Source organism: Balaenoptera physalus (assembly GCF_965194825.1).
Source record: "Balaenoptera physalus genome assembly, chromosome: 19".
Taxonomy (NCBI): Eukaryota; Metazoa; Chordata; class Mammalia; order Artiodactyla; family Balaenopteridae; genus Balaenoptera; species Balaenoptera physalus.
Window position 1 is genome coordinate 67,068,281 of NC_138900.1, and position 23,349 is coordinate 67,091,629.

Sequence of the window (23,349 nt, forward strand, 5' to 3'; positions counted from 1 at the left end):
GGGGTCCTGGGAGCTGGCCACCCTGACGGTGCGGGTGCGACAGGCCCGGCCCACTGGCCAAGGAGATGGGTGGGGAAGCACCAGGCCCAGGTCTGTCTGTTGCAAAGTCCAGCCGGCCTGTGGGCCAGCGGCTTCCCTGGAGGTGGAAATGCGAGTCTGGAGCGGCCCGAGTGCCTGGGCCCCCCAGCCCAGCTAGGGGCTCAGGTCTGTGTGGGTGGAGAGGACGCACCCCTGGGGTGGCTGCCGCCCGTGGCAGGGGGCAGGAAGCCGTTCCAAGCCGCCGGGTCCTGGGTCAGGAGTGTCTTTGAAGGCGGTTTCGTGCTCCCAGCACTGCCCCACCCCCACTTGTAGCTGGAATTCTGACCTCGGAGGGCCCACCAGATGTGTTCTGCTCGTGGCTCCCCACTTCCACCGATGTATGAGTAGAGGGCAGGCTGGGCGTGTCGGCTGTTGCCGTGATTCCTAAGTACAACTGACGCGGCTCAGGGGAACCGGGGCCGCTCGGAGGGGTCCTGGGAGCTGCTGGGTGAAGGAGGGAGGGCGTGGTCCTCGGGAAGAGAGGGAGAGAACGGAGGTTGCACCCTCGGGCCAGGCGCACGTGCACGTAGCAAGCACATATCGAGCACCTGCTGTGTACCCGACGTACAGCTCTGAGCAAACAGGGTCCTCAGAGAGCTGGGATGATGCAAGTGCAGTCAGTGGCCAGTGGAGAGGAGGCACATGGCAAGGGCCTCATCTTGTGGGGGTCAGGGAGACCTCACCAGGGCAGAGAGGACCCCCATGGTCTCCCAGGGGTGTCAGAGATGGTCTGCCAGGTTCAATTCGAGTGGCCATGTGGACCCTTCATCGGGATCCCAAGATGTCAAGGAAAGAGTGCTGGGATCGATTAGTGATGTCTGCATGGCACCAAGTAGATGAGGTGGCACGTGTGCCTTCCGATCCCCCTGCTGATTTAACACACCTCTTCCTACAGTAGGTAGGTGTCTGAGGCCCAGAGAGGGAGGGATGGGCCTGGTGGGCACAACTTAGATGGTGACCCCGGACCACAGGGAAACAGTCTACTGCCAGCGTCTCCCACCTGGATGGGCCATGGTGCTGCCTGGGAGTGGAGCATCCTGGGTCAGACAGGCTGGGGGGGTCCCCTCTGCTGCCCCAGGATGGGAATGGGGCTTAGCACAGGGACACCGCTGCCCTTCCGGATGGACTCGGCCGCCCCCCACCCCACTTCAGTGACTCAGTGACAGGCACGGGAGGGGCCCCAAGGGCCCTGGCGGGGATGTCCTCTCCTCACAAGGAGCACCTGGCCAGGGGCAGGTCGTGTGTACGAGGCCCTCACAGCCCGGTCGGGCACAGCTGAGCCAGATACCCACCTGCCGGGGCTGGGCCGTTCCACGCACACGGGACAGTGCTGTGGGGCTGGGGCCCGCGGTCAGACCCCTCTGCCGCCTCAGTTTCCCCAGCTCTAGGACAGGGTAACAACGAAGCACCCAGAGACGCTGGCTCAGCACTGCCTCGGCCCATGGCTCGCACATCCCAGGGACCGCCTGGGTGCCTGTGGGCCCGATCGGCCACTGGGCAGGCGGGGGGCTGAGAGAGCAGCTGCTGGACAGGGTGACCGTGGGGCGGAATGTGCGAGGCGGTCCTCACACCAGCCCCTCGAGGCAGGGGTGAGGCGACCCTCCCCTTTATGGAGAGATCCAGGCACAGAGCAACTAAGGGGCCTGTCTACATCACCACCCGGGAAGTGGCACAGCCAGGATGCAGACCCACCGCCTGGCTCCGGAGCTCGGGCGGCAAGTGTGTAGACGCCAGCCTCAGCTGTCCTCCGGTCGGTCCCCGCCCACCCTGCGGACTTAGTATCACCATCCCCGTTTTACAGACGGGAAGGCAGAGGCCCCTGGAGATTGGAACCTGGCCCCGGGGTGGCCGTGGGGGCCGTGGCTTGGGTGGGTGCACCCGGGAGCTTCCTGCGCTATTTGCATCCTCGGGGGCTGGGGGGCTCCCTATCGGCCCCCACAGATAGGAATTTCTGTGCAGTGGGCAGCGATGGGCCGATAAGCAGCCTCCGGCCAACCGCCGTGGTGGCCGCCCCCTATCAGACCCTGAACAGGCCACGCTTATCGTCCGGCCGGGAAGCCAGAGAGGCCCCGTGGGCTCTTATCTCACAGGGGCCGCCGTGCTGGCGATAGGGTGGCAGGCTTGCCTGGGCCGCTGTCCCCAAGGGCAGTGCCCAGCCCAGGGACCGGCCGGGGGACAGGGGTGTCCAGCGGGGCCTTCGCTGCAGGTCCCGGTGCCCTGCGAGGTTCCCCGGCCCCTCTCCCCTCGCTGTCCCTCTGAGCCCCGCCCCTTCGTGTCTCCCCCCACCCCGCCATCTGAGTCTGTCTTTAGATCTCCAGTTGCCCCTCCTGCCCCGTCCCCCATGGGGAAAAGTGCAGCCCTGGGGACCCGGCTTGTGCCTGGGGGCACCCCCGCCTTTCCCTCTGGGATGGCGAGCTGGTCTGGACCGCAGCGCACCCTGTGCTGTCTGGCTTTGAGGAGTGACCGGGCCCCAAACCTCGGTTTCCCACGTGAGCTGCGTGAGGGTGGGCCCTGGAGGCTGGGGCTCGCACACACCTGGTGCGGCCCATGCAGGTGGTCGCCCCCATCTCGCCTTTCTGGCCACTGTCTGCTGACCAAGACTTGGCTTGTGGGTCAGACCCATCGCCCAGGGAGGGTGCTGAGACTGCAGGGTCGCAAGGGCAGGTGACATCAGCCCGGCAGAGAGGCTGGGTCTCAGTGCCTCTCTCCAGCTGCATGGTGGGTGCAGCGCGGCCGCCCTGCCTGCAGCAGTCAAGGCCCCGAGCAGGTGGCCACAGAGACCCCCAGGAGATAGTACACGGCACCAGGCAGGAGGGAGGCCTCCCAGCCCCGTCCTCCCAGGGGGCTCTCGACATGCGCTGCAGACACAGCGAGGTCCTGGACCCTTGAGGGCTTTGTACACACGAGAGTGCGGGTGTGCAAGGGGCCTGTTCTCTCCTGGCCTTGTTAGTGTCCCCACGCTAGCTCCCTCCTCCCACCTGTGACCCGGCGACCCCAGAGCTCCAGACCCAGGCTGGGATGTGGTCAGAGTGTCGTGTTCACTTTCGGACGTTGTGACCGTCATCAGGTCACTAGCTGCCGGCAGCTAGTTCTCAAGTGTGACTGCTTCAAGGGGGGACCACCCCCACCGCAGCAGTGCTGAGAGGCCGGAGCCTTCCTGCCTGCCTGGGCCGGGGTCCAGCTTTGCTGAGCGACTGTGGGCTGGTTACTTGACCTCTCTGGGCCTCAGTTTCCTCATCTGTACAAATGGGACGCAGGACAGAGCAGCTCCCCACTCAGTGCCGTCATCTCGCCCTGGTGGCCCGGGTGCCTCTGGGTAGGGGAGGGGACGTGTAGGCAGGTTCCAGGGAGAAGCTGCTCTCTGAGACCAGAATTCCGCTGTCGAGCAGAACGGCACCGCAACCCCTCGGCCAGCCGAGCACGTGGCCACGGAGCAGGGAAGGGGGGAGCCACCTCTCGTGCCCCTACTGGTGATGGGCACCTCGGCCCAGGGGTCCCCACTGACCGTCAGGAAGCCGGGATCCAGGCTGGGTCTGAGACCGCTTGGCCTCGGGGATGTCACCTCCCTCCTCTGAGCCGCGGGGGCAGCAGCCGTCGCGAGGCTGGAGCAGAGGCCACGCTGCGTGGTGCAGGGTAAACGCCCGCTGACTCGTGAGAGTCCGGGGCGTCCTGCGTCCTCATGGAGCCCAGACTCCACCAGCGAGCCAACCGTGGTCTGGGTGGGAAGGCAGGGGTCCTAGACAGAAAGGTGACCCGGAGGGGCCTGAGGGCACGAAGGCGCTGAGGCCAGGAGGTCCGCGTGGACGTGGGAGCGGAGAGTGCCAGGCAGAGGCACAGCCCACACCAGGCTCCCGGGGGCCTGAGCAGGGTGCCATGTGGGCGGGGGGTCTGGTCCCGAGGGAGATGGGGGTCCCTTGGGGTTGCCTCAGGGGGAAGTGGATGAGAGCAGAGCAGGGGACCCACCCCCGGCTGAGGGTCTGTGGGGGACAGTTACAGCCCGCCGTGGGCAGGGGGCTGCCCTGCCTGGCCCTGCCTGGCCCTGCCCTCATCTTCCCTTGAGCCGCTGGCTGGAGTGTGAAGGGAGAGGGGTTGGGCAGCAGGGACCCGGAGAGCTGGGTATTTTTATCTTTGAAATGACCTTGTTCGCTCGAGGGGCTGGCTGTTTAAAATTCTGATATGCAGATGGCTGAGAGCTATAATCTGAAATCCCCAAAGCACATCTGGGAGGGTAGCTGCCACTGCCTTAGCTCTGTGGTCCCCGGTGCCCTCTGCCCATCAGGGTGCGCGGCCCCCAGTGACCCGCTGCCCCCTCTGTCTCCACACTTAACATCCAGAAAAAGCAGAGGGTCGGGCAGACAGGCAGCCCCCACAAGGGCGGAGAGCCCTGAGGGTCCCTTCCGACTGTGGGGTCCTGAGCCTGTCACCTACCTCATGACCCCCTTCGGAGCCTCTGTCCAGTGGCAGTCACCATGACCTCAGGCTCCTGGCCGGGTCATGAGAAAACGGAGGGAGGGCAGTGAGTGGGCGCTGGGCCTGGGTTTGGGGCCCCAGGGGTCCGGGAGCATCCTCTGCAGCCAGACCTCGTGGGGGGTCCCCTCCACCCAGGGACTTGCCTGGGGTGGACCAAGCAGGTGTCACTCCTCTGCCCTCCCCACCCCCCACACTGTGTCCCGCACAGGGGAGGTGAGAACGAGCACATGTCCATCCAGTTCTCTGACAGCTTGCCTGGGAGGCAACGTGGTTCAGACATCCTGAGTTCAGGGCTGTCCACTGGGGGTGCCGTGCGTAGCTGGGGAACAAGGTGATGAACCCAGGGGGCCCACAGGGGCTCCCCACCAGCTCTGGGGGCTAGTCAAGTGGCCTGGGCTCCACGGGTCCAAGAAAGAAGGGGGTGGCCAGTCCTGTGACCTGGCTGTGTGATCAGAGCCCCAGGACCGGGGTCCCCTTCACCTGTAAGTGTCTCAGGGCCTGGAACTCTTTCCTGGTGACCACTGTTTACAGAACAAATTTCAACTGACTGAACATCAGGTGTCACCTTTTTTTTTTTTTTAATTTTATTTATTTATTTTATTTATTTATTTTTGGCTGTGTTGGGCCTTCGTTGCTGCACGCGGGCGTTCTCTAGTTGTGGCGAGTGGGGGCTACTCTTCGTTGCAGTGTGTGGGCTTCTCATTGCGGTGGCTTCTCTTGTTGTGGAGCACGGGCTCTAGGCGCGTGGGCTTCAGTAGTTGTAGCACGCGGTCTCAGTGGTTGTGGCTCACGGGCTTTAGAGCGCAGGCTCAGTAGTTGCGGCTCACGGGCTTAGTTGCTCCATAGCATGTGGGATCTTCCCAGACCAGGGCTCGAACCCGTGTCCCCTGCATTGGCCGGCGGATTCTTAACCAGTGCACCACCAGGGAAGCCCTAGGTGTCACCTTTTTTTCCCCTCAGCTTCATCCCAGGCCCTAGAGGCAGAGATGGGAAGGCTGGCCACGTCCCCACTCACTGCACGTCAGCAGAGGGGACAGCCAGGTGGTCGGGCCAGGACAGCACCATAGGTGGGCCTCCCCACCCCCCAAGGATAAATTGGAGTGGGCCAAGGGTGTTCAGGCAAGGAGCTGGCATGTGCAAAGACCCTGAGGTTTGGACGGCATGGGCGTGGCTGGAGCATTAGAGGCTGGAACAGGGCTGAGGAGAGATGGGACAGGGCACAAATGGGTCAGGGTTTGGGCTCAACGCCATAGACCATAGGGAGACGCCTCCGGTTTCTTGGCTGTAAAATGGGGGGTGGGGTGTTAAGTGGGACGTTCAGTCAGCTGCTGTGCGGAGAGTGGGTTAGTGGGCGAGCACCTCCGGGAGCACGGGGAGGGGGGCAGCTGGTGGGAGGGGCCAGAGGATGCATCTGTGCCGTTTCCTGCCTGGGGACTGGAGCCCGCTTCACCCCCCACCCCCCCCACTCCCACCCCCGCGCCGGGGTTCCGAGGGCCTGCTGGAGGCTGGGAATCCTCACGCCGGGAACGTGAGCAAGGGCGATGGGCTGGCTATCTGGGCTGCGCTCGGTTGACTAATCTCGCCGCCTGGAGTTTCTATGCAAACCTCAAGGTTTGTTATCGGGCGGTGGGCGGGCAGCTGAGGCAGGACGGCCTGTCCTGATGGACAGCTGGGGAGATGGGCCGATACGGCTTGGCCGCGCGTCCCCTCCCGCCAGCTCAGCATGTGTGGGTGGGAAAAATCATTTCAGCTATTTTGTGTTATCACCGGGCCTGGCATTGCGGCCCGATAGGCCTATTTATCTTAGATTAGCGGGCGGGGGTGGTGAGGGGCACAGGAGGGGGCGATGGTGGATGGCAGGGTTCAGCCTGGGGTCAGCTCCAGAGGCCAGACCCAGCAGCTGTGTCAGGAGCCACCTCTCCTCGGTATCCCAGGGAAGGGGGTCCAGCCCAGATGTCCCCCGAGGGCCACGTTCCCTGAAAACCCGCAGTGGGCCCTCCGCCCGTCCTGACACCCCACTCCGACAGCTGAGCAGACCAAGACTCCAGGAGCTGGGGGGGCCCTAAGGAGGGGTTGTGTGTGCCCGCAGTCGGCCTTCCTTCCCAGGTGTTTACTGAGCACCTACCAGGTGCTGGCAGAAGTGGCAGGTGTGTTGTGTGGTGACACGGGCCGTTGAGACAAAGGAGTGTGGGGTGTCCAGCCCAGGAGCGGGCAAGAGAAGGAGGTCGTTTATTCACTCGATAAACACTTGCGTTTTAAGCGCCTGCCCGGTGCCAGCAGAGCCCAGGCCTCTAGAGAGCTGCTGTTCTCATCAGGGAGACGGAGACTAAATAATAAAGAAGTCAAAATGTCCCATGTCCGAGGAGGGGAGGCTCGGAACAAAGGAAGGGGCAGTTCTGAGTAGGGTGTCCTGAGCCACGTTTGGGCAAAGACCAGAAGAGGGAGGGGAATCAGCCGCCGCCTGGGGACAGTGTACCAGGCGGAGGGCACAGCAAAGGCGGGAGCCCTGAGGCCAGGGCGGGCCCAGCTGGGTCTAGACGCATGCAGGGGTGAGGAGGGAGGAGGTGGGCGCAGAGAGGGGAGGATCCCATTCTGTAGGTGGTTGTCTTGGAAGTGGGTTCGGGGGTTACAGGCTTTGGCCAGCCGTGGGCCGAGGGTGACCGACGGATACCTCGGCTGCCCGCTGTCCCCCGGGCCCTGAGCTCTTCCATGACGCCCTCTCCAGCCCCTCCCCAGAGCATCAGTCCCCAGGCCAGGGTAGGGGCCCAAACCCCTGGCCAGCATCCACCACCAAGGCTCAGAGCTGCCCACCTCTCCGAGCAGGGCCCTTTGGGGCAGAGCTCCCAGGCCGGGGCCGAGGTGGGGACCGACAGCCTGCGGCCTCTCCTTCGCGGCTGGCCTGGCCTGCACGGATGCCATGCCCCGCGCTGCCCAGTGGGCACCAGGGGCCCGGGCACCAGGCCACACACGGCACCCCAGAAAGGCCCTGAGCAGAGGGGCCTCCGCTCCCTCTACCCTGAGGGGATGCTGAGGCCACGGCCCCCCCGTGGTCGGGCTGCTGACCCCTCAGCCCTGGGCGGTGCCCTTGCTCTGGTTAGCAGTTCTTCACGCTGGAGGCGCTGACCGCCCGGCACCATCAGCCCGGCCAGCGGGCAGCCATCCTTCGGCCCCGTTCTGACTTCAGCCTCCGCCCCTGACAACGGCCTGGGCCTCGGAGTCAGGTGGGGGCCGGGACCCATGAGAGGGGCAGGTGGTCAGTGGGCCGCCCTTTAGCGAGACTCACCCGCCATCCCACCAGACTCCCCTGCCGTGGAGCCCGTCTGCTCGCTCACTTGTGTTTGCATTTATTGAGCACCTACTGTGTGCTGGTCCCTGTCATAGACCCTGGGGATGCAGCCAGCCACTGCCCTCCTGGAGCCGCGGCCCAAGCAGAGAACGGTCAGCAGGGGCACAGAGGCTAAGCACTGAGAAGTGCAGGGGGTGGCGAGCCCCTCACCCGCAGGGATTTGCGCCGAGAGCTCAGCGGGCGGGGGCGCCAGCCCCGTGGACACCTGCGAAAACTGCCTGCACGGCCAGCGCAAAACCCCGGTGGTGAGACCGTGGGGGTGACCCGGGGGCAGCGGGAGGGCTGCTGGCTACATGGTGAGTGGACTGTAGGGGCTCAAGGGTGGACACGGGACCCGTGAAAAGGCTGAGACGGAAATGTGGCAGCCGGTGCTGTGCTCACCGCATTTCAGGTGTGAACACTGAGGCCCGGAGAGGTTCGGGGCGGCTGAGCAGGGCTGGAGCCCACAGTCCCGCCTCCCAGCCCAGCCCCACGGGCTTCTCCCGGGCCCCCCTCGGCGGGCCTGGACTCCGCCGGCCGAGGCTGAGCGGGAGCGGGCTGCCCTGCGGAGAGCGCGGCCCGGGTCCCCACTGTCCTGGCGGCGGCTGGGGGCCGATGCCTGGCCTCCTGCCCCGCGCTGCCCGCTGACCTCACCGCCTTCCGGGAGTGGCTATCTGCGGCCGTGGGCGCTAATCGAGCCGGCTTCCTCCTCCGCCCTCCACCGGCTTCCTGCCCCGGCCGCCCCCCCAGGCTGGGCGTCTGAGCGTCCGCCTTTGCCCCACCAGGGCCTCCCAGACATCAGGGGGTGCAGGTCTGCCCAGCCCCACCTGGGAGCCTCTGGAGATGGCTGCCCCTTCTGGAAGTTTCCTTCCCAGTCGTCCTCCTGGGCCCAAGCTCAGACTCACCGTGGCCCGGCCGTGCGGCCTGGGGCACGTCAGCTCCCCTGCCTACCATTGCCTCCCTGGTAGAGAGCCCACGGACGCACACGTGGGGGGACCTGGGATGACAGGCTGGCCTTCACGGCAGGTGGTCACGGCCACTCTGCTCTGTCGCCTTTGTCGGTGCCATTGCTAGTGCGGGCGGGTTCTCTTCCCGGGACCAGGGCGGGCACTGCTGCTGGTGCTGTCCGCAGGGCTTGTGCGGTCACGGTTACTGGGGCCAGGACGGTCACCCTTGCCCGTTACCGTCGCCAGCACTGTTACCGTCCCGCTTCTCCGGGCTGGCAGGGCCCCCGCCACTGGCGCCGGGGCAGACCTGGCTTCTAGCTGTCACCTCTGCCTCTGGGGTCCTAGGGGCCACGGCGCCCCTCTCTGGGCTCGGGCTGCTCTTCTGTGGGACGGGGACAGGACATTCAGGCTGTCTGGAGGAACCGCGGGGGCGGACGGGCAGGGCAGCGGGGGGAGGGGGGGTGTCAGCGTGTGCGACGCGGCGGCCCCCTCCAAGCACGCGCGGGGTCCCGCAGCCCCAGCTGGGGCGTATCGGGGTCCGGGGCCCACCGCCCGGGTGTTGGGCTCCGTCTGTCACGGGATCACCCCGCAGCCCAGGGCGCGGGCAGCTCTGCCGGGCCCACCTGACAGGTGAGGAGACCGAGGCTGGGCGAGCTGAGAGTGTCTCCCAGACCCAGGATGGGAGCCGCCCGGGCCGGCCCCTGATCTGACGCTGTCCCCTGAGCCCCCACCCCATGCGGCGCTGGGCTCCTCATTTATTTATTTATTTGTTATTAGGCCTCTATCTCCGCACGTAACTTCTTATTTCCTCACCGCATGTTTCCATTACTGCGGCGGTGGATGCAGCCGATAAGATCGGTCCCTGGAGATGGGACAAAGGGGCCGCCATCGGCTTGAGGGCTGGTCATATCCTGCCCGAAAGGGCCGAGCGGGGCCTGAAATGAGCGATGCTATCGGGGGCTTATTGTGTGTTGCGGGGGAGGGGTCCTGCCTCCTTGGCCACCCCCTCCCCCTGCAGGCAGAGCCTCTGTGGCCACCCGTCCTCGGCCCCATCCCCCAACAGCACGCCCCAGCCCCCGTCCCTCGGGCAGATGGCCCTGGCATCCATCCGGCTGTCCCAGGTCCACCCGTGGTCTCTGTGGGGCTGGGAGCTGCTGGGTGCAGGGGCACCAGGCCGTCCACCCCCAGCCCCGCGAGCGCTCACGCACGTCCAGGTGCTCAGGCTGGAACTGCCCCAGGCTGTCCGAGCCCCTCAGGGTGCTGAGATGCCCCTGCCTTGACTCAGCAGTTCGGCTTCTGGGAATTTACCCCCGAAAACTAATCTCAGCGCGGACAGGCATAGGCTGGGGAGGATACTCATTGCAGCCATGTGGAAGATAGCAAGCCATTTATTTTCTTATTTCTGCTTCAGTCGGCACAATTTCTCCAAGAAAGGGGAGAAATGATTCTCAAAGAAGCAAACTGCACGCAGATACCCGTGCTGCTTTGCCCGTGCGTGCGTCTTCCCACGAACACCCAGATCTGGGGCTGACGTTGGTGCAGCCCCACCGCCGCCCACCACCTTCCCTGGTTCCTGGGCCCTTGCTAATTCAGCCAAAATTCTGCCACCCCGGCCCCTGAAGGCCCGGGACCTTGCTGGGTCTCAGAGGGCAGGAGCAGTCACCTTGGCGGGTGAGAGCGAGCACCGGCTACCGAGGCAGAGACCCCGGTGGAGCCCGGCTGTGGCAGCACAGTGCTCGATCGATCGATCGAGGGCCCAGTGGGGGAGCCCTGGGGGTTCCTGGGCGGGAGGGAGCTGTGTCTGGGGTGGGGACCAGCCTGGGCCCGCTCTGTCCTCCAAGCCTCCTGTTTCCAGGCCCCTGCCCAAGCATTATTCCTCCCTGTCTGCCCCTGAAGGGGCAGGAAGAAGGACGGAGCACTGGACAGGGGTCGGGGGCCTGGGCTTGAACTCAGTCACCCCATCGCACTGTGTGGCCAGGTCCCCTCTGACCCTCGGTCTCCTCGTCTGTGAAGGGGGAGAATAACCACCCATTAGGGCACGTGGTGATTTGAGGACTGAGTCATCAGTGCCCTGAGAGCAGGTGTCTGCTGGTTCCGCACGGTGCAGTGAGCGCGCACGGCTTACGAGAGGGGCTTTAGCAGTTCCCGGGGACTGGCCTCATGCCGGTCATCCTCAGGGGCCCTGGGGCCCAGTGCGCCAGTTAGAGCCGTGGCACCTTGGGCAAGACATAGCCCTCCCCAGGCTCAGCCTCCTTTGTGGGCGGAGCAGCCAGGGTGCTCATAAAGGACCCACAGGCGTTCAGGGCCTGTCACCTCTGGAAGGAGCTTATTCCCTAAAGGGCGGGTCCTGCGGGGTGGTGCAGTGTCAGGACATTCTCGATGGTGTTGGCCAACCTCAGTGCCCGCCGCTGCCTCTCGGGTGGGGGTGGGCGCCTGTCAGGCTGGGGTAGGACGAGACTGGCCCGAGGCTGGGGGCAACACCGAGGTCCTGGCAGTGGCAGGGCGGGGCACCCTCCCTTTACCCCTTTGACCACCCGGCCTCTGCCCAGACCCTCGCTTGCCCACATGCCCACCCCTCCTGCCCATTCGCAGCAGAGAGACAGGGCTCCGAGGGACGGGAGGGTGGGGCCCGGGGACACAGGGAGCAGGGTGGGCCGGCCGGCCCGCTGAGAGGCGGTGAGCTGGAGGCTGACCGGAAGGAAGGGCCCTCGGTGGCGTTGGCTCCTGGAAAAACAGGGCAGGGTCCGGGAGGCCCAGGCTGATAGGAGCCTGATAAGCTACTTGCACAGGAGGTGTTTTCTTTACCTTATCTCACCGGTCCTGCTTCCAGCCCACCCTCCAGGACCAGGCTGGGCTGGGGAGAGCCAGGGGCCCCCACCCATCCCTGTTCTCAGTCCGCAGGGTCTCCCAAGACCCAAAGGGCCAGGGCCAGGGGCTGGTGGGGCCCTCCGCCCACTTCACAGGTGGGAAGGTTAAGGCCCAGAGACCCAGGGCGCTTTTTGTTTTTTAAGCTTTTTGAGCAGGCTGGAGAGACCTCAAGGCCTCCCATTTTGAGGCGCCTGGGGAGCCGTGGTGCTCAGGCTCCGTGGGACGGGGGGCAAGGCTCTGACCCGGGTGGGGATGGTGAAGGGGCCGTCAGAAACCTGGTGTGGGGCTGGGCCCCATGCTGCGCTGCTGGCTATCCCCAGGCGGTCCCAGCTCCACCATTAGCTGGGGCCAGGGTTCAGCCCGATAAAGACAGGCTGTTGTTCTGTGTCAAAAAATCAATAATCCCCAGCGATGTCCCAGCGATAGGAGGAGAAGTTCACGGCACCAGCTGGCGGGGGCGGAGACGGGGTGGGCAGGGCCAGGGCTCCAGAACCTGGGGGCCACCCGCCCTGCCCGGCCGTTACCCAGCTGTCTGGTGGGGCCGATCCACAGTGGACTCCAGGCCCAGGGGGCGGCATGTCCTGCTCCTCGCCCACCCCCCATGCCACCTCTTTGCAGATGGGAAGCTGGAGCCCGAGGTGAGACTCTGGGCCTCTGTGCATCCCGGGGTCAGGGGAGGTGAGAGCAGAGAGGAGGAGGACTGCCCCCGCCCGCCCCCCGCCCGGCCCAGCAGGACCAGATGCCCCTTCTCCCAGGCCTGTGGCTCGTCAGCAGGGCCCGGGCGTCCAGCCGCAGTGCCGCCTCTGGCCGCTGTCCTCCAGACTCAGGTGCTCGCGGGGGTCCACTGGGCCCAGGAGCTTTTAGGACACAGCCGGCTGACGTGACCCTGGCCCAAGGGGCTGACATTCTAGCGGAGAGACTGGGAGTCAGTAAAATACACACGTGGACTCCATGGTGCTGGACGTGGTAGCAGCTCAGGGCACAGCAAGCCGGCGGAGGTGGGGAGGGGCTGGCAGCCGATGGCGTCGCCCCCAGTGCACGCGTGAGGGGACTCGGGAACACAGGTCCCCAGCCAGCGCGTGCCCCCGGGGGGCCCTCCCCAGCCCGGGCCCTGTGGCAGGCACCGTGCCTGGCGCCCATTGGCCCACGTTGGACCGGCTGCAGTGCCGCCCTGCCAGCCCCCTCTGCCGTCAGCTCCGGGAACCTCGCCTGCCTGCCGGCTCCACCCCACGCTCGGGCTGCCCCGCGTGACGCAGCCACCGGGCAGAGCCTGGCAAGAGAGGGGAGGCTGGCAGGCAGCAGGTGTGGGGACAGGTGTCCCCCCCCGCGGGAGGGCCTTGAGAGGCGCTGTCGGGTCTGAGCTCCGGAACCCTCTCCAGGCCAGCCCCTGCCACCGGCCACTGTGAGTGCAGGGTCTGTGGGCAACTTCTTAGGAAGGACGTTCTGGGCTCGAAGCCCTTTGAAAACCTCTGGGCTGGAATGAGAAGGCCTCCCCGTCCAGGGAGGCTCAGGCTGTGCACAGGCTGCCCGGCCCGGCACTCGGGGGGCTGGGTGCCGGCAGAGGGCACCAGGGCCAGCGGAGAGGCGGCAGGCTTCCCCAGGCGGCGGTAGGACCAGGGACGCCCAGGGGCCGCTGGGGGCAGTTCCCAGGAGCGTCCTCTCCTCTAACGTTCACCGTCAGGGAAATGGGCATCCATCCATCTTGGTCACGGTCACAGCTTCGGAGCCGGGCCCTCAGTAACATAAACAACACAACAGTGATGCGGGGAGCTTGGCCGCAGGACGGGCGCGGGCTGGGGCGGCATCTCAGCCGGGAGATGGGGCTGGGAGGCTAGGAGAGGCGTTCACCGTCCGAGGGCGGCAGCCGGCGGCTGGGCTCCAGCAGGTCGTGGCCCTGCGGGAACCAGAGCCTGGCTCGGCCATGGTGTCCGCTTCCCCCCACGAGGCCAGAGATCCCAGGCCATACGTGACATCTGGTATTTAACCTGCAATGGCCAGTCCCCGTTTTCATGTGTGCCCTCAGCTCATAGCTCCCCGGCCCCTCCAGCTTCCTCTCCCAATTCCGGTCCCTCCTGCGAGGGTCCAGGCCCTCCGAGGGGCTCTGTGGGGACGCCCAGGCTGGTGGAAACCCTCACCCAGCCCCGGAGAGCGCTTGGAGGATCAGCAGCTCAAGTGGCTTTGCTCCTGAGCCAGCGCTCACGTGCGCCCCAGGCTCCCTCGGCCCGTCTTCCCTGGAGGGCGCACGTCAGCTTGTTCCTTCCATCCAGGCTGTACTGCCTGCCTCGGGGCCGGGGTCCTGGGGCCGGGCCTGTGTGCAGGGCTGGCGTCGGGAGTGTCTCCTGCCCCGCTCGGCTCCGTTGCTGCCGCCTGTGAAATGGGGACAGGATCGTGCTTGGGGTCCGGAGCGTCCGGCCCCGTGATGTGCCAGATTTGCTGTGAGCGAGGGCACACCGCCTGCACTGGGGTCGTGGCTTTGGGGTCAGAGGGATCTGGGCTTCACTCTCCTGTGCTACTTGCTGGCCGTGTGACCTCAGACAATCCCTTGACCTCTCCAATTGCTTTCCTCAACTGGAAGAGAGCAGAGGAAACGGACCGCACCCATTTTTACCCCAAGCTTTTTTAACCATGTCCCCTTGACACTTTGTCCCCATGAGTCACAGGTGGGAGCCTGAGTCTTTCCAAAGGCGCCGTGGTCACTGGTGACACCCAGGGTTAGGATCAAGCTCTGCCCCTTTTTGTTTCCTGATGTGGCATTCAGGTGTGGCCTGATCCAGGGGACAGGCCGGTGCCCCATGGCCCTGGGTCTCCTGGTCCTGGAGCCCCAGGCTGCGTGGGCCTGTCTGCCTTCTTCCTGCCCTGAAAGGCGGGACAGCTCAGAGAAGAGCCTGTCAGCAGCCAGGGTGGGAGCCTCGCCATGGCCTGGGCCTGGGCCTGGGCAACCAGCCCAGATGGGAGAAGCCGCACAGCTACAGCAGATGTGCGGGCCTCCTGCAGGGCATCTGGCTGCCCACCGTGCACAGTCCCACAGCCCTCCCCATGCCCCAGGGCCCAGGTCTCCCTCCTCGCCTGTCCCCAGTCCCCCCTCCTCGGGGCCTTGTTGCCCCATCTATAAACAGGAATCAGAAACGGGCCAACAGGGTGGGGCCCAGAAGTGGGGGTGTTCCGGGGAGCTGATGGGAATTTGCTGTCTGCTGGCCGTTTCTCTCCAGGCCCCGTCTGCCCCCTCCCGCCGGATCACGGGAGGGGCACACGCGAGCACGGCCTGGGCATCCACGCAGACGAGCCCTCCCCTCCCAGCCCAGAGGCTCCGTGACCACGGAGCAGAAGGGAGGGTGGGCAGCCCCAGGCCTTGAGTGTCCAGACGGGCCCCCACAGCCTCGGTGGTGCCCACCCCGCGTGGTCGGGCTCGCGCCTCTCATACCACCCAGGAGGTGGTCTCCTGCGCCTGCCCGGGAGCCCTGTTCGGTGTATCCACGTGATTAGGGCTCTGCCCCGCCATGGGCAGCGGACCCCACAGCGTACCGGGGCCGGGGCACCCAGGCGGGCGGCTGCTGGTGGCTGCAGCTGTGTCCCGCTGCCGCGGCACTTGCCGTGGAGGCGAGGACGGTGGTCGCGCGGCGCCGCACCTGGGCTGCAGGAAGCCCCGTCACCGCTGAGAGCAGGCACTGGGGTCGTCTGTTTGGAGGATGGGTCCCCCCAGGCCCAGAGGGGCTGAGAGCCTGGTCAGGGTCGTGCAGGGACTGCAGCTTAGCCCAGCCGGACCCCTGCCAGCTTCCCGTGGTCACTGAGCACCCACCCTGCCCTTCGGCCCTGCACCTGTTGTGTCATGTGACCTTGCAACGGCCTGGGAGGTGGGCACCCTCATCCCCCACTTCACTTCACACAAGAGGAAGCCACGGGCAGGAAGGGACATGCCCTGGTACTGACCCAGGTCCTGGAGCCTCGGGGATGACGGGGGTCAGGCCTCATCCCCTGGCAGCTGGGTTACTAGGCGCTCCCTCCCCCCGCCAGGCATCTCAGTCCCAGAAGGGCAGGGACAGCCCTGCTGCTGAGAGCTGCAGGACAGACACCGCCTCCACCCCCTGTCCCCTTATCTCTCTGTCTTCCTAGGGCCTCAGCTGCCACCCAGTCAGGAGGGTCAAGTTGGGGGCAGGAAAACGGCTGGACTCGAGAGCTGGTGACCATGGGCAGGTCCCACCACCCTCGGTTCCGGACCGTGGGGGGCCCGGTGAGCTGCGTCTGCAGTGGGAGGGGCTGAGCCAGCATATGAGTAAGCAGGCCAAGGGGACAGCGAGGTGGCTCGCCCCGCCCCACAGACCCCCACTGACCCCGCTGCCTGGTCTGCTGCGTGACCTTGAGTGAGGCGCTCGCCCTCTCTGGGCCTGGTTCCAAGTTGGCGGAACCCCTCGGGGCCCACAGCCTCCCAGCCCGCCCTGCTCTGGGCCCAGGCCCTTGGAGACTTCTAGAACCCTGCTGGGGCGGGGCCTGCTCACCCCTGGGGTTTTCTCTCCCTCTCTCCTTTTTCTCTCCCTTTTTTGTGACTTTTATCAAAGGCAAACAGCGTGATCCTGAGATAGGGCCACTCCCGACAAAGCCAGGGCCAGCTGGCCCCCGGGAGCCGCAGGGTGGGGCCGGGCGGGATTGATGAGGCCGATTAGATAAGTGGGTGCTGGCAGTGACCCCAGGGTGGGCGCCCACACGCCGATCCCAGAGCCCACTGTCCAGGGGGGGGGCTGCCAGGCGGCTGGCCTTTGTACCCTGGAGGCCAATGGCCATTAGCACAGAGCCTGGCCCCTGGAAGGAGGGGCCAGCCGGCAGGGCGCAGGAGGCCTCCCTGAGCTCACCAACACTCCTGCAAACAGCAGGGCTACCCGGTCAGCGCTGCCAGCCCGCCTGCGGGGCCGTGGCTCAGTGAGCCTGGGGCCTAGGGTGTGGGCTTGGTGGGCCCCAGAGCCAGATGGTCCGGGTTGGAGCCCTAGATTCTGTCAGAAAGGAGCTCAGGGCCGGTGGGGTGAGTGCAGCCCTTGCTGCGCAGCCTGGAGCAGGTCTCTCGAGCTCTCTGGGCCGCCCCTGTGGGAGGGGACGGGCAGATCAGAACCTCCTCACGGCTCGTTTTGCGTATTATTGAAGGAGGGCGCCAAGGGCTCCAGGGAGTGGGGCAGAGCCAAGTCTGAGGGCAGCTCCCTGCAGCCCTGGCGGGGCCGTAGGCCTCGGGACACCCGGGCGCCGGGGGAGAGGAAGCGCGGGGCTGGCCGCGCCGACCGACAGGCTGTCTCGACTCTTGCAGCCGCCAGCCCAGCAGGTGAACTGAGGCTCAGCGAGAGCCGGGCAGAGGCAGGACTCAGCCCGCTTGTTGACTGCAGACCCCATTTCTCCCAGCTGCCACCCCAGCTGCTGGGCTCCCAGGATGGGGTCCTAAGCCTGGCCTGGGGCGGCGATGCCCAGCCCTGCCTCCTTTCCCTGGCCCCTCGGGACGCCATCGAAGGGTTTTAAGACCTAAACAGGTGTTTAAATCACATAAATATGCAAAGGCTGAATTTTCTCGTCTGGATTCTCACAGATGCTTGGGGGTGAAGTTGAATCCCAGCGCGGCGTATTTGCTCTGGAAATAACGTGTGTGGGGTTGTATGACAGAATAAATTAGTCTTTGTCCCAACACTGTGCCTGTAGTGATGGCCCGACCCCCGTGGGGAGGTCCACCCAGGCAGTGCAGGGCCTGCTCCCTCCTCCAGAGGAGACCAGGCTGCGGATGGGGAAAGTGAGGGCAGAGCAGGGAGAGTCAGCCCTGCAACGGGAGAGCGGGGGCTCGCCTGCCACCCCTCCCCTCCCCTCCAGCAGCCTCTCCCCGCCCTCTTCTCTGTCGCCTCCTGCCTATGACCAGAAAGACCCAGAAAAGGGTGTCAAGGCCCTGGCCATGAGCCTGCTGGGGCTCTGGTTCAAATCCTACCTGCCAGCTGTGTACCCTGGGCCAGTTGCTTAACCTCTCTGAGCCTCAGTCTCTCCCTCTGTACACCGGGGGGAATAACTTCGGCATGGCTGGGAGGAATCCCTGTGAATTATGCCAAGCGCTTGACTAAGGCTCGATAAACAGAAGCCAGGAATTGTGTTAGGACTGGGAGTTCCCAGGACAAATCGCATCACCCCTGCTGTCCAGTTGTGGGGACGGAGGCCATGGTACAGAGGTCAGGGAGGACTCGGCCAGGACCTCACCGGAGTTGGAGTCCTCTGTGCCCCACTCTGGAGCTGGGAGGAGGAAACAGAGACATGGGTCACAGGAGGCTACCAGGGCAGAGGACACCTCCACCTGGAAGTCCACCCTGACTGGCCCACCATTGGAGATGCTGCCACCCATGTTTCCTGGGAGCCCTGAGGGCAGAGGCCATGCCTCCCTCAGCTCTGCCCCAGGTACCCACGTGGGGTTTTGTGAGTCCAGAGACTGGGTTCTGGCCCCATCTCTGGCCCGGGCTCGCAGTGTGGCTTGAGCACCCCTGGGCCTCCCTGGGCCCCAAGTTTCCTGTCAGTATGGTTGGGAGCTGACCATTTCCATGGCCACCACTGTCTAGATCCTCCAGCTCTTCAGAGGCTGTTTAAAAATAGCTGTGTCTTCCTGTCTGTCACTCTCCCAGCCAGCTCCTATCCCGAGCTCAGCATCTCCTGCCCCCAGCCCCTTCCTCACTCATTCATACTTTCATTCATTCTCAGCCTTGAACTGAGCCCTCACCAGGTACCCAGTCTGCGAGGAGTAGGTGGCCTTGCCTCTCCTGACCCCCGTTCTTTGGGATACAGTTTTATTTCTGGTTGGGAGAGGGTGTCTGATAGGTGCTGACTGGGCTTTAACACCTGCTTGACTGTGCAAGGGGTTGGGCAGGAACTGGGAGCTGGAAATAGGTTATCCGAGTGGATGGATGTTGAACATCACCAGGGCCACCATGGACAGTTGCACAGGTTGTGCACTGCACAAGGGCACTGAATGAGCTGGGGCTGAGATCCAGCCATGTTCCCGTCATGGAGCCAGGCATCTGCTATGGCCCTGCATCCACCCACATGGGGTACCCTTTCTAATGCCCAGCCTCTCAGGGACGGCCTCCCCTGGACCAGGGAGGGGGCTTCCAATGGCGACCACTGCCCGATCCTGAGCCCACATCCCTCAGATCCCTGGCCTCCCTGCCTTTCCCAGGCCTCGACCACCCCCCAGCAAGCCCTGAGTGGTGGGTTCTGCCCCGTCGTGCAGAACGGCCGCCTTTATCAGGAGCCGCCCTCCCTCTGGCGGTGCGTGATACCCAGGAGATGGAGTGGCTGCCACGGCAAGCACCAGCCACGCTGTTATCTGGGAGCTGGGGCCGCCAGCCCTGGGGCACGATTAGGGGCCACGGCAGTTTGTCTGTGGTGCAGCGTGGGCGGGTGCGGGGGCTCACTGGCTCTGCCCCTTCCTCTGGGGGGCTGCCAGGACTGGGGATGAGCCAGGGCCAGGGCTCTGAGAAAGGGGCCTCAGGACCCCACGGGTGCAGCGAGCCAGGGGCAGACTGGGGGCCTGGGGCTGCACCCCGCCCCCTCTCGCCCACAGGGTGACCTGGGCCAGCCACCTCCGACCCTGCTGTGTCCTTGAGTCTGTGTGGGACTTGGCCCACACTGGGGAAGACTGAACTGAATTCGCCGCTCCTCCTCCCCCCAGGAAGGTGGGTGCCGGCCTCAGCTGGACGGCACTGTCTCCTACTGGGGGCCCAGGCCTGACAAGCCAGGAACAGGCCCTGGACACTGAAAGGAAAATATGTGACGGCAACAGAGGGAGTCGTGGTCACTGTCACTGTCGTCTGTGGCCCCAGCGGCAGAACTGAAGTCCAGAGAGGGAGTGGGCCTCCCCGCTCTGGAGGGCCAAGTGTGGGCCGACCCCATGAGGCTTAGCGCAGGTCTGGCTGTCTGGACGGGCACCGGCCATGGTGTTGGGAAGCGGGATGATTCCGCCTTGACCCCACCGTCCTGAGGGGGGGATGGGAGGGGGCAGGTGGTACACGGCTCAGCCCACGGTGGGCTCCCCGCCAGCCTCAGAAGGAGAATGTAGACCCGTCGGATGGCTGGCCAGACCATTTGGATGGCCAAGTGAGTGCCCAGCAAACCTGCCTTTAGACAGCCTCTCCCCACACACCCACGCCCTGGGGCCAGCTGGGCGGGGAACCAGAGACCCAGATATACCCAGGACAGCAGCGGCCCGGGCTCAGATCCTGGCATCCCACTGCCAGCTATGTGGCCTCTCGGGGCCTCAGTTTCCTCATCTGTATTGGGGGGTGGTGGGGACCAGGAGAGGGCCGACGTCATAGGGCCATTTGGGCAGGAACGGGTGACCGCATGCCGGCTGGCACCCTGCAGGCCCAGGGGAGGGGGGGCACCATGGGCAGAGCCCTGGCTGGGACCCTGGCATCCTGGGTGCACGGGTAGAGGACACGGCCCCTCGTGGGCAGGCTGCAGAGTGACACGGCCGGCCTCTGTCCCCCTCACCGCGGGGCCGATAAAGGGCGCCGCCTCCTGGCCCCGTCCTGGTCCCCTGCCATCTTATCTGCCCTGGGGAAGACAAGGACCCAGTTAGAACATTGTAGCCGGGCCTCCTGGTGTATTTACACGTTATCTGTGCCATTAGGCCGGCAGTTATCTGATAATCGGGCCCATTAAGGACACAGCCCGCCCGATCGGGGATCCAGGAAGCAGGGCCAATGCAGCAGCGCTTGCTTGGGGCCCAGGCCAGGCCACGTGAGGCCTCTGTGGGCCCAGGCAGCCCAGGTGGCACCCGAGGCACAAGGCGGCCCCGCCTTCCTGGGCAGAGGGCGTGTGGCCTGGGGAGGGACCGCCCTCTGAGGGCACGGCCACCGTCATCCCCGCGGCTGTGGGGACGCTAAGGCTCGAGATGGCAGGTAACGTGCCAGGTGTGCGTCTCCCAGGGTGGCCCAGGCAAATTCACACAACCTTCATGCCTTGAAACATCAGAGATCTACTCTCTCACAGCTCTGGAGCCAGAAGTCCCGAATCAAGGCGTGGGCAGGGCTGCGTTCCCTCAGGGGCTCCAGATGCAGTGTCCCCCCAGCTGTATCCCACCAGTGCCCACCCCGTCTTCAAGTGGACTTCTTCCTGTGCCTCTTTTTTTCTGTGTGTCTCTTATGAGGACATTTGTCATTGGCTGTAGGGCCTACTGGATAATCCGATGGTCTCACCTTGAGATCCGACCTCAGTCACATCTGCAAATACCCTTTTTCCAAATAAGGGAACATTCCCAGGTTGCGGGCGGAGGTATCTTTCGGGGGCCGCCATCCAGCCCACCCCACAAGGTCACGTGGGTCGTGCGCTGAGGCCGGGCTGAACCTGGGAGCCCACCTGCAGACCCTGTGCAACCCCAAGCTCCCTCCCCGTGAGAAGGTCTGTGGCGGGGCTCCTGGCAGATGCTGGTCTGTCCACGTCAGTGGAACCGACTCCTGCTGGTGGCCGGCCACAGATGCCGCTCCCCTAGCTGAGCCACAGGAGCCACAGCCCGGGCCACGCAAGCTGGCAGAGTCCGGCAGCTTGGCCCTGATCCCAGCACAGGTGGCCACGGCCCGAGAGCCTTAGGCCCTCAGCCGGGTGACAGGCCGCTCGGACAGGCAGCCGCCGACCAAGGGCCTCGGCAGGAGTTGGGTCCAGACCTTTCCAGAGGGCAGGCGGGGGTCCTGCAGGGAGGGATACTGGCGCTACCCGAGCGCAGTCCGGCTGTGCCGAGGGCCTCGGCCGGCAGTGGGGGGGGGAGGGGAGGAACACTTGGCTCCAGGCCTGGCTCCCCCCGCCGGGCCCTGTGCTGTCATGCTAAGAGGACTGACTTGCTCAGTACTCACCCCAACCACAGGGGGTGGGAGGTGCGGGGTCCCTGTCTCAGAGACGGGAGCCAAGGCCCAGCATTTCACAGCTGCCCGCACAGGCGTGCTCTGCGGATGCTGGGGCTCGAGCTGATGGGAAGGGGCTGGGCGGACCGTGTGGAGGGGACGGGAGGCGGTCTCGTGGGCGTCTTCGTCCTCCACTCTGTGCCTGCCCCCACGTGAGGCGGTAGGGGTGACCCGGCTCCGTGTGTGCGTCCTAGGCTGTGCAAGGCACACGCGTCCCAGCGCAGCAGCCAGGGTCCCGCCGAGCGGTGCGCCCGCCTGCTCAGGTGCAGCTGCAGGCGCCCCCGCTGTCCTGTCTCTGCAGCCTGCCATCCCCCAGAACAGGTCTCACTGCAGGGGCTGGCCTGGCCCCCAGGACCCGGCACCAGCCGCCATCCCCGTAACCTGGGCCAGGGCCACCCTCCCTCCTCTGCCCTCAGCCCCGCAACTGCTCCTGGTGGGGCGGGTGCCGCAGGATGGACTGGACTTGCGACCCGGACCTCCTCACACCTCTGACATCTCTCCCCGCAGATGAGCTGGAGCTGCTGCTGCAGGACGGACAGAGGTGCGTGCGGGCTCGGTGCAGCCTCGCCGAGGGCCTGTCCTGGGGCCCATTCCGCGGGAGCATCCAGACCAGAACCTCATCCCCCGGGCAGGTGGAACCGGTAAGGAGCCCTGACCCCGGCCGCAGTGGCCAGGACAGTGTCTGGCCCAGGGCACAGGCCCCTTCAGCCCCCTGAGCCAGGCCCGGGCTAGACTCTCGTGCAGGAGCAACTGCCACTCCACGTGAAACGTGTCAGGAGATGCAGCCATGAGGTGTTGGGAGCAGGGAGGAGTTAACTGCCTGGGAGCACGGGGAGGGCTGCCTGGAGGAGGTGATGCGGGGCCTAGGGACCTTGGGGTGACACACTGAGGGCTGCCTGGAGGAGGTGATGCAGGGCCTATGGGACCTCGAGGTGACACAGGGAGGGCTGCCTAGAGGAGGGGTTCTTTCAGCAGGCCCTTAATGAATGAGTAGAAGTTGGCGAGGCAGAGAAAGAGAAGGGCGTTCAAGGGAAGGAAGCAATAAGGAACCAAGTGGTGGGACTGGACCTGGCCTGTGGCCTGTGGCTGGGGAAGCAGGCAGGGACTGCGCCCTGGCACTGGGCTTTGCGGGGGGGGCCACCCCTCGTGGTAAACGAGGTGGTTTTCTGGATACTTGGGGGCAGCTGCAACCAAGGGTGAGATATTCGTTGCGTTTCCGTGCCTGTGGGCCCCCAGGTGACAGGGAGAGGGTGCTGCCTGAGCGTCTCTAGCGCGTGCTAATGACCACTGGGCTGTCATTTGTCTCAGGGCTACTGCTGAGCTGCCTTCAGTTTATGGCAAGTCGGTGTGGCGTTTTCTTCCAAAGGGTACAAATGCTTATTTTAAAATACGTTTTGGTTAAGAAAGGGCGTTGATGTATGGGAAGCAAGTAAGTGTGGGGCAGTGGAATGGGCACATACAGTGTGGTGGGAACCGGGAGGGGCCTGTGCTTGATGAGAGTTCAGGAAGCACCTCCTAGCCATGGTGACGCTTGCCTGGGAGGCCGGGCAGCACCCGGGTTGGTCCCCTCAGGCCCAGGCTCAGGTGCCCCAAATGTGCAGGCACAGCCATGGCCTGGGCCCTTCTCATTCCTAATGTGGCATTCAGGTGTGGCTGGATCCAGGGTACACACTGCTGGCAGGTGCCCTGTGATGCTGGGCCTCGTGGGCCTCTGATGGGCCTTCAGTGGCAGTGGCGGGGCTGTGTGTGTGGGGCTTCCCCC

The 23,349-nt window shown here is 65.3% G+C and overlaps 1 protein-coding gene across 6 annotated transcripts in view; it reads left to right on the forward strand.

The window, feature by feature from the left end:
• ZFPM1 (zinc finger protein, FOG family member 1) overlaps positions 1-23,349 on the forward strand; it is a 69,648-nt gene that overhangs the window by 29,631 nt on the left and 16,668 nt on the right. For all 6 annotated transcript variants that reach the window (XM_082436862.1, XM_082436866.1, XM_082436865.1 and 3 more), the window contains one exon: positions 22,095-22,228. In XM_082436862.1, the coding sequence (XP_082292988.1) occupies positions 22,095-22,228 (134 nt within the window). The remainder of the gene's footprint in view (positions 1-22,094; positions 22,229-23,349) is intronic.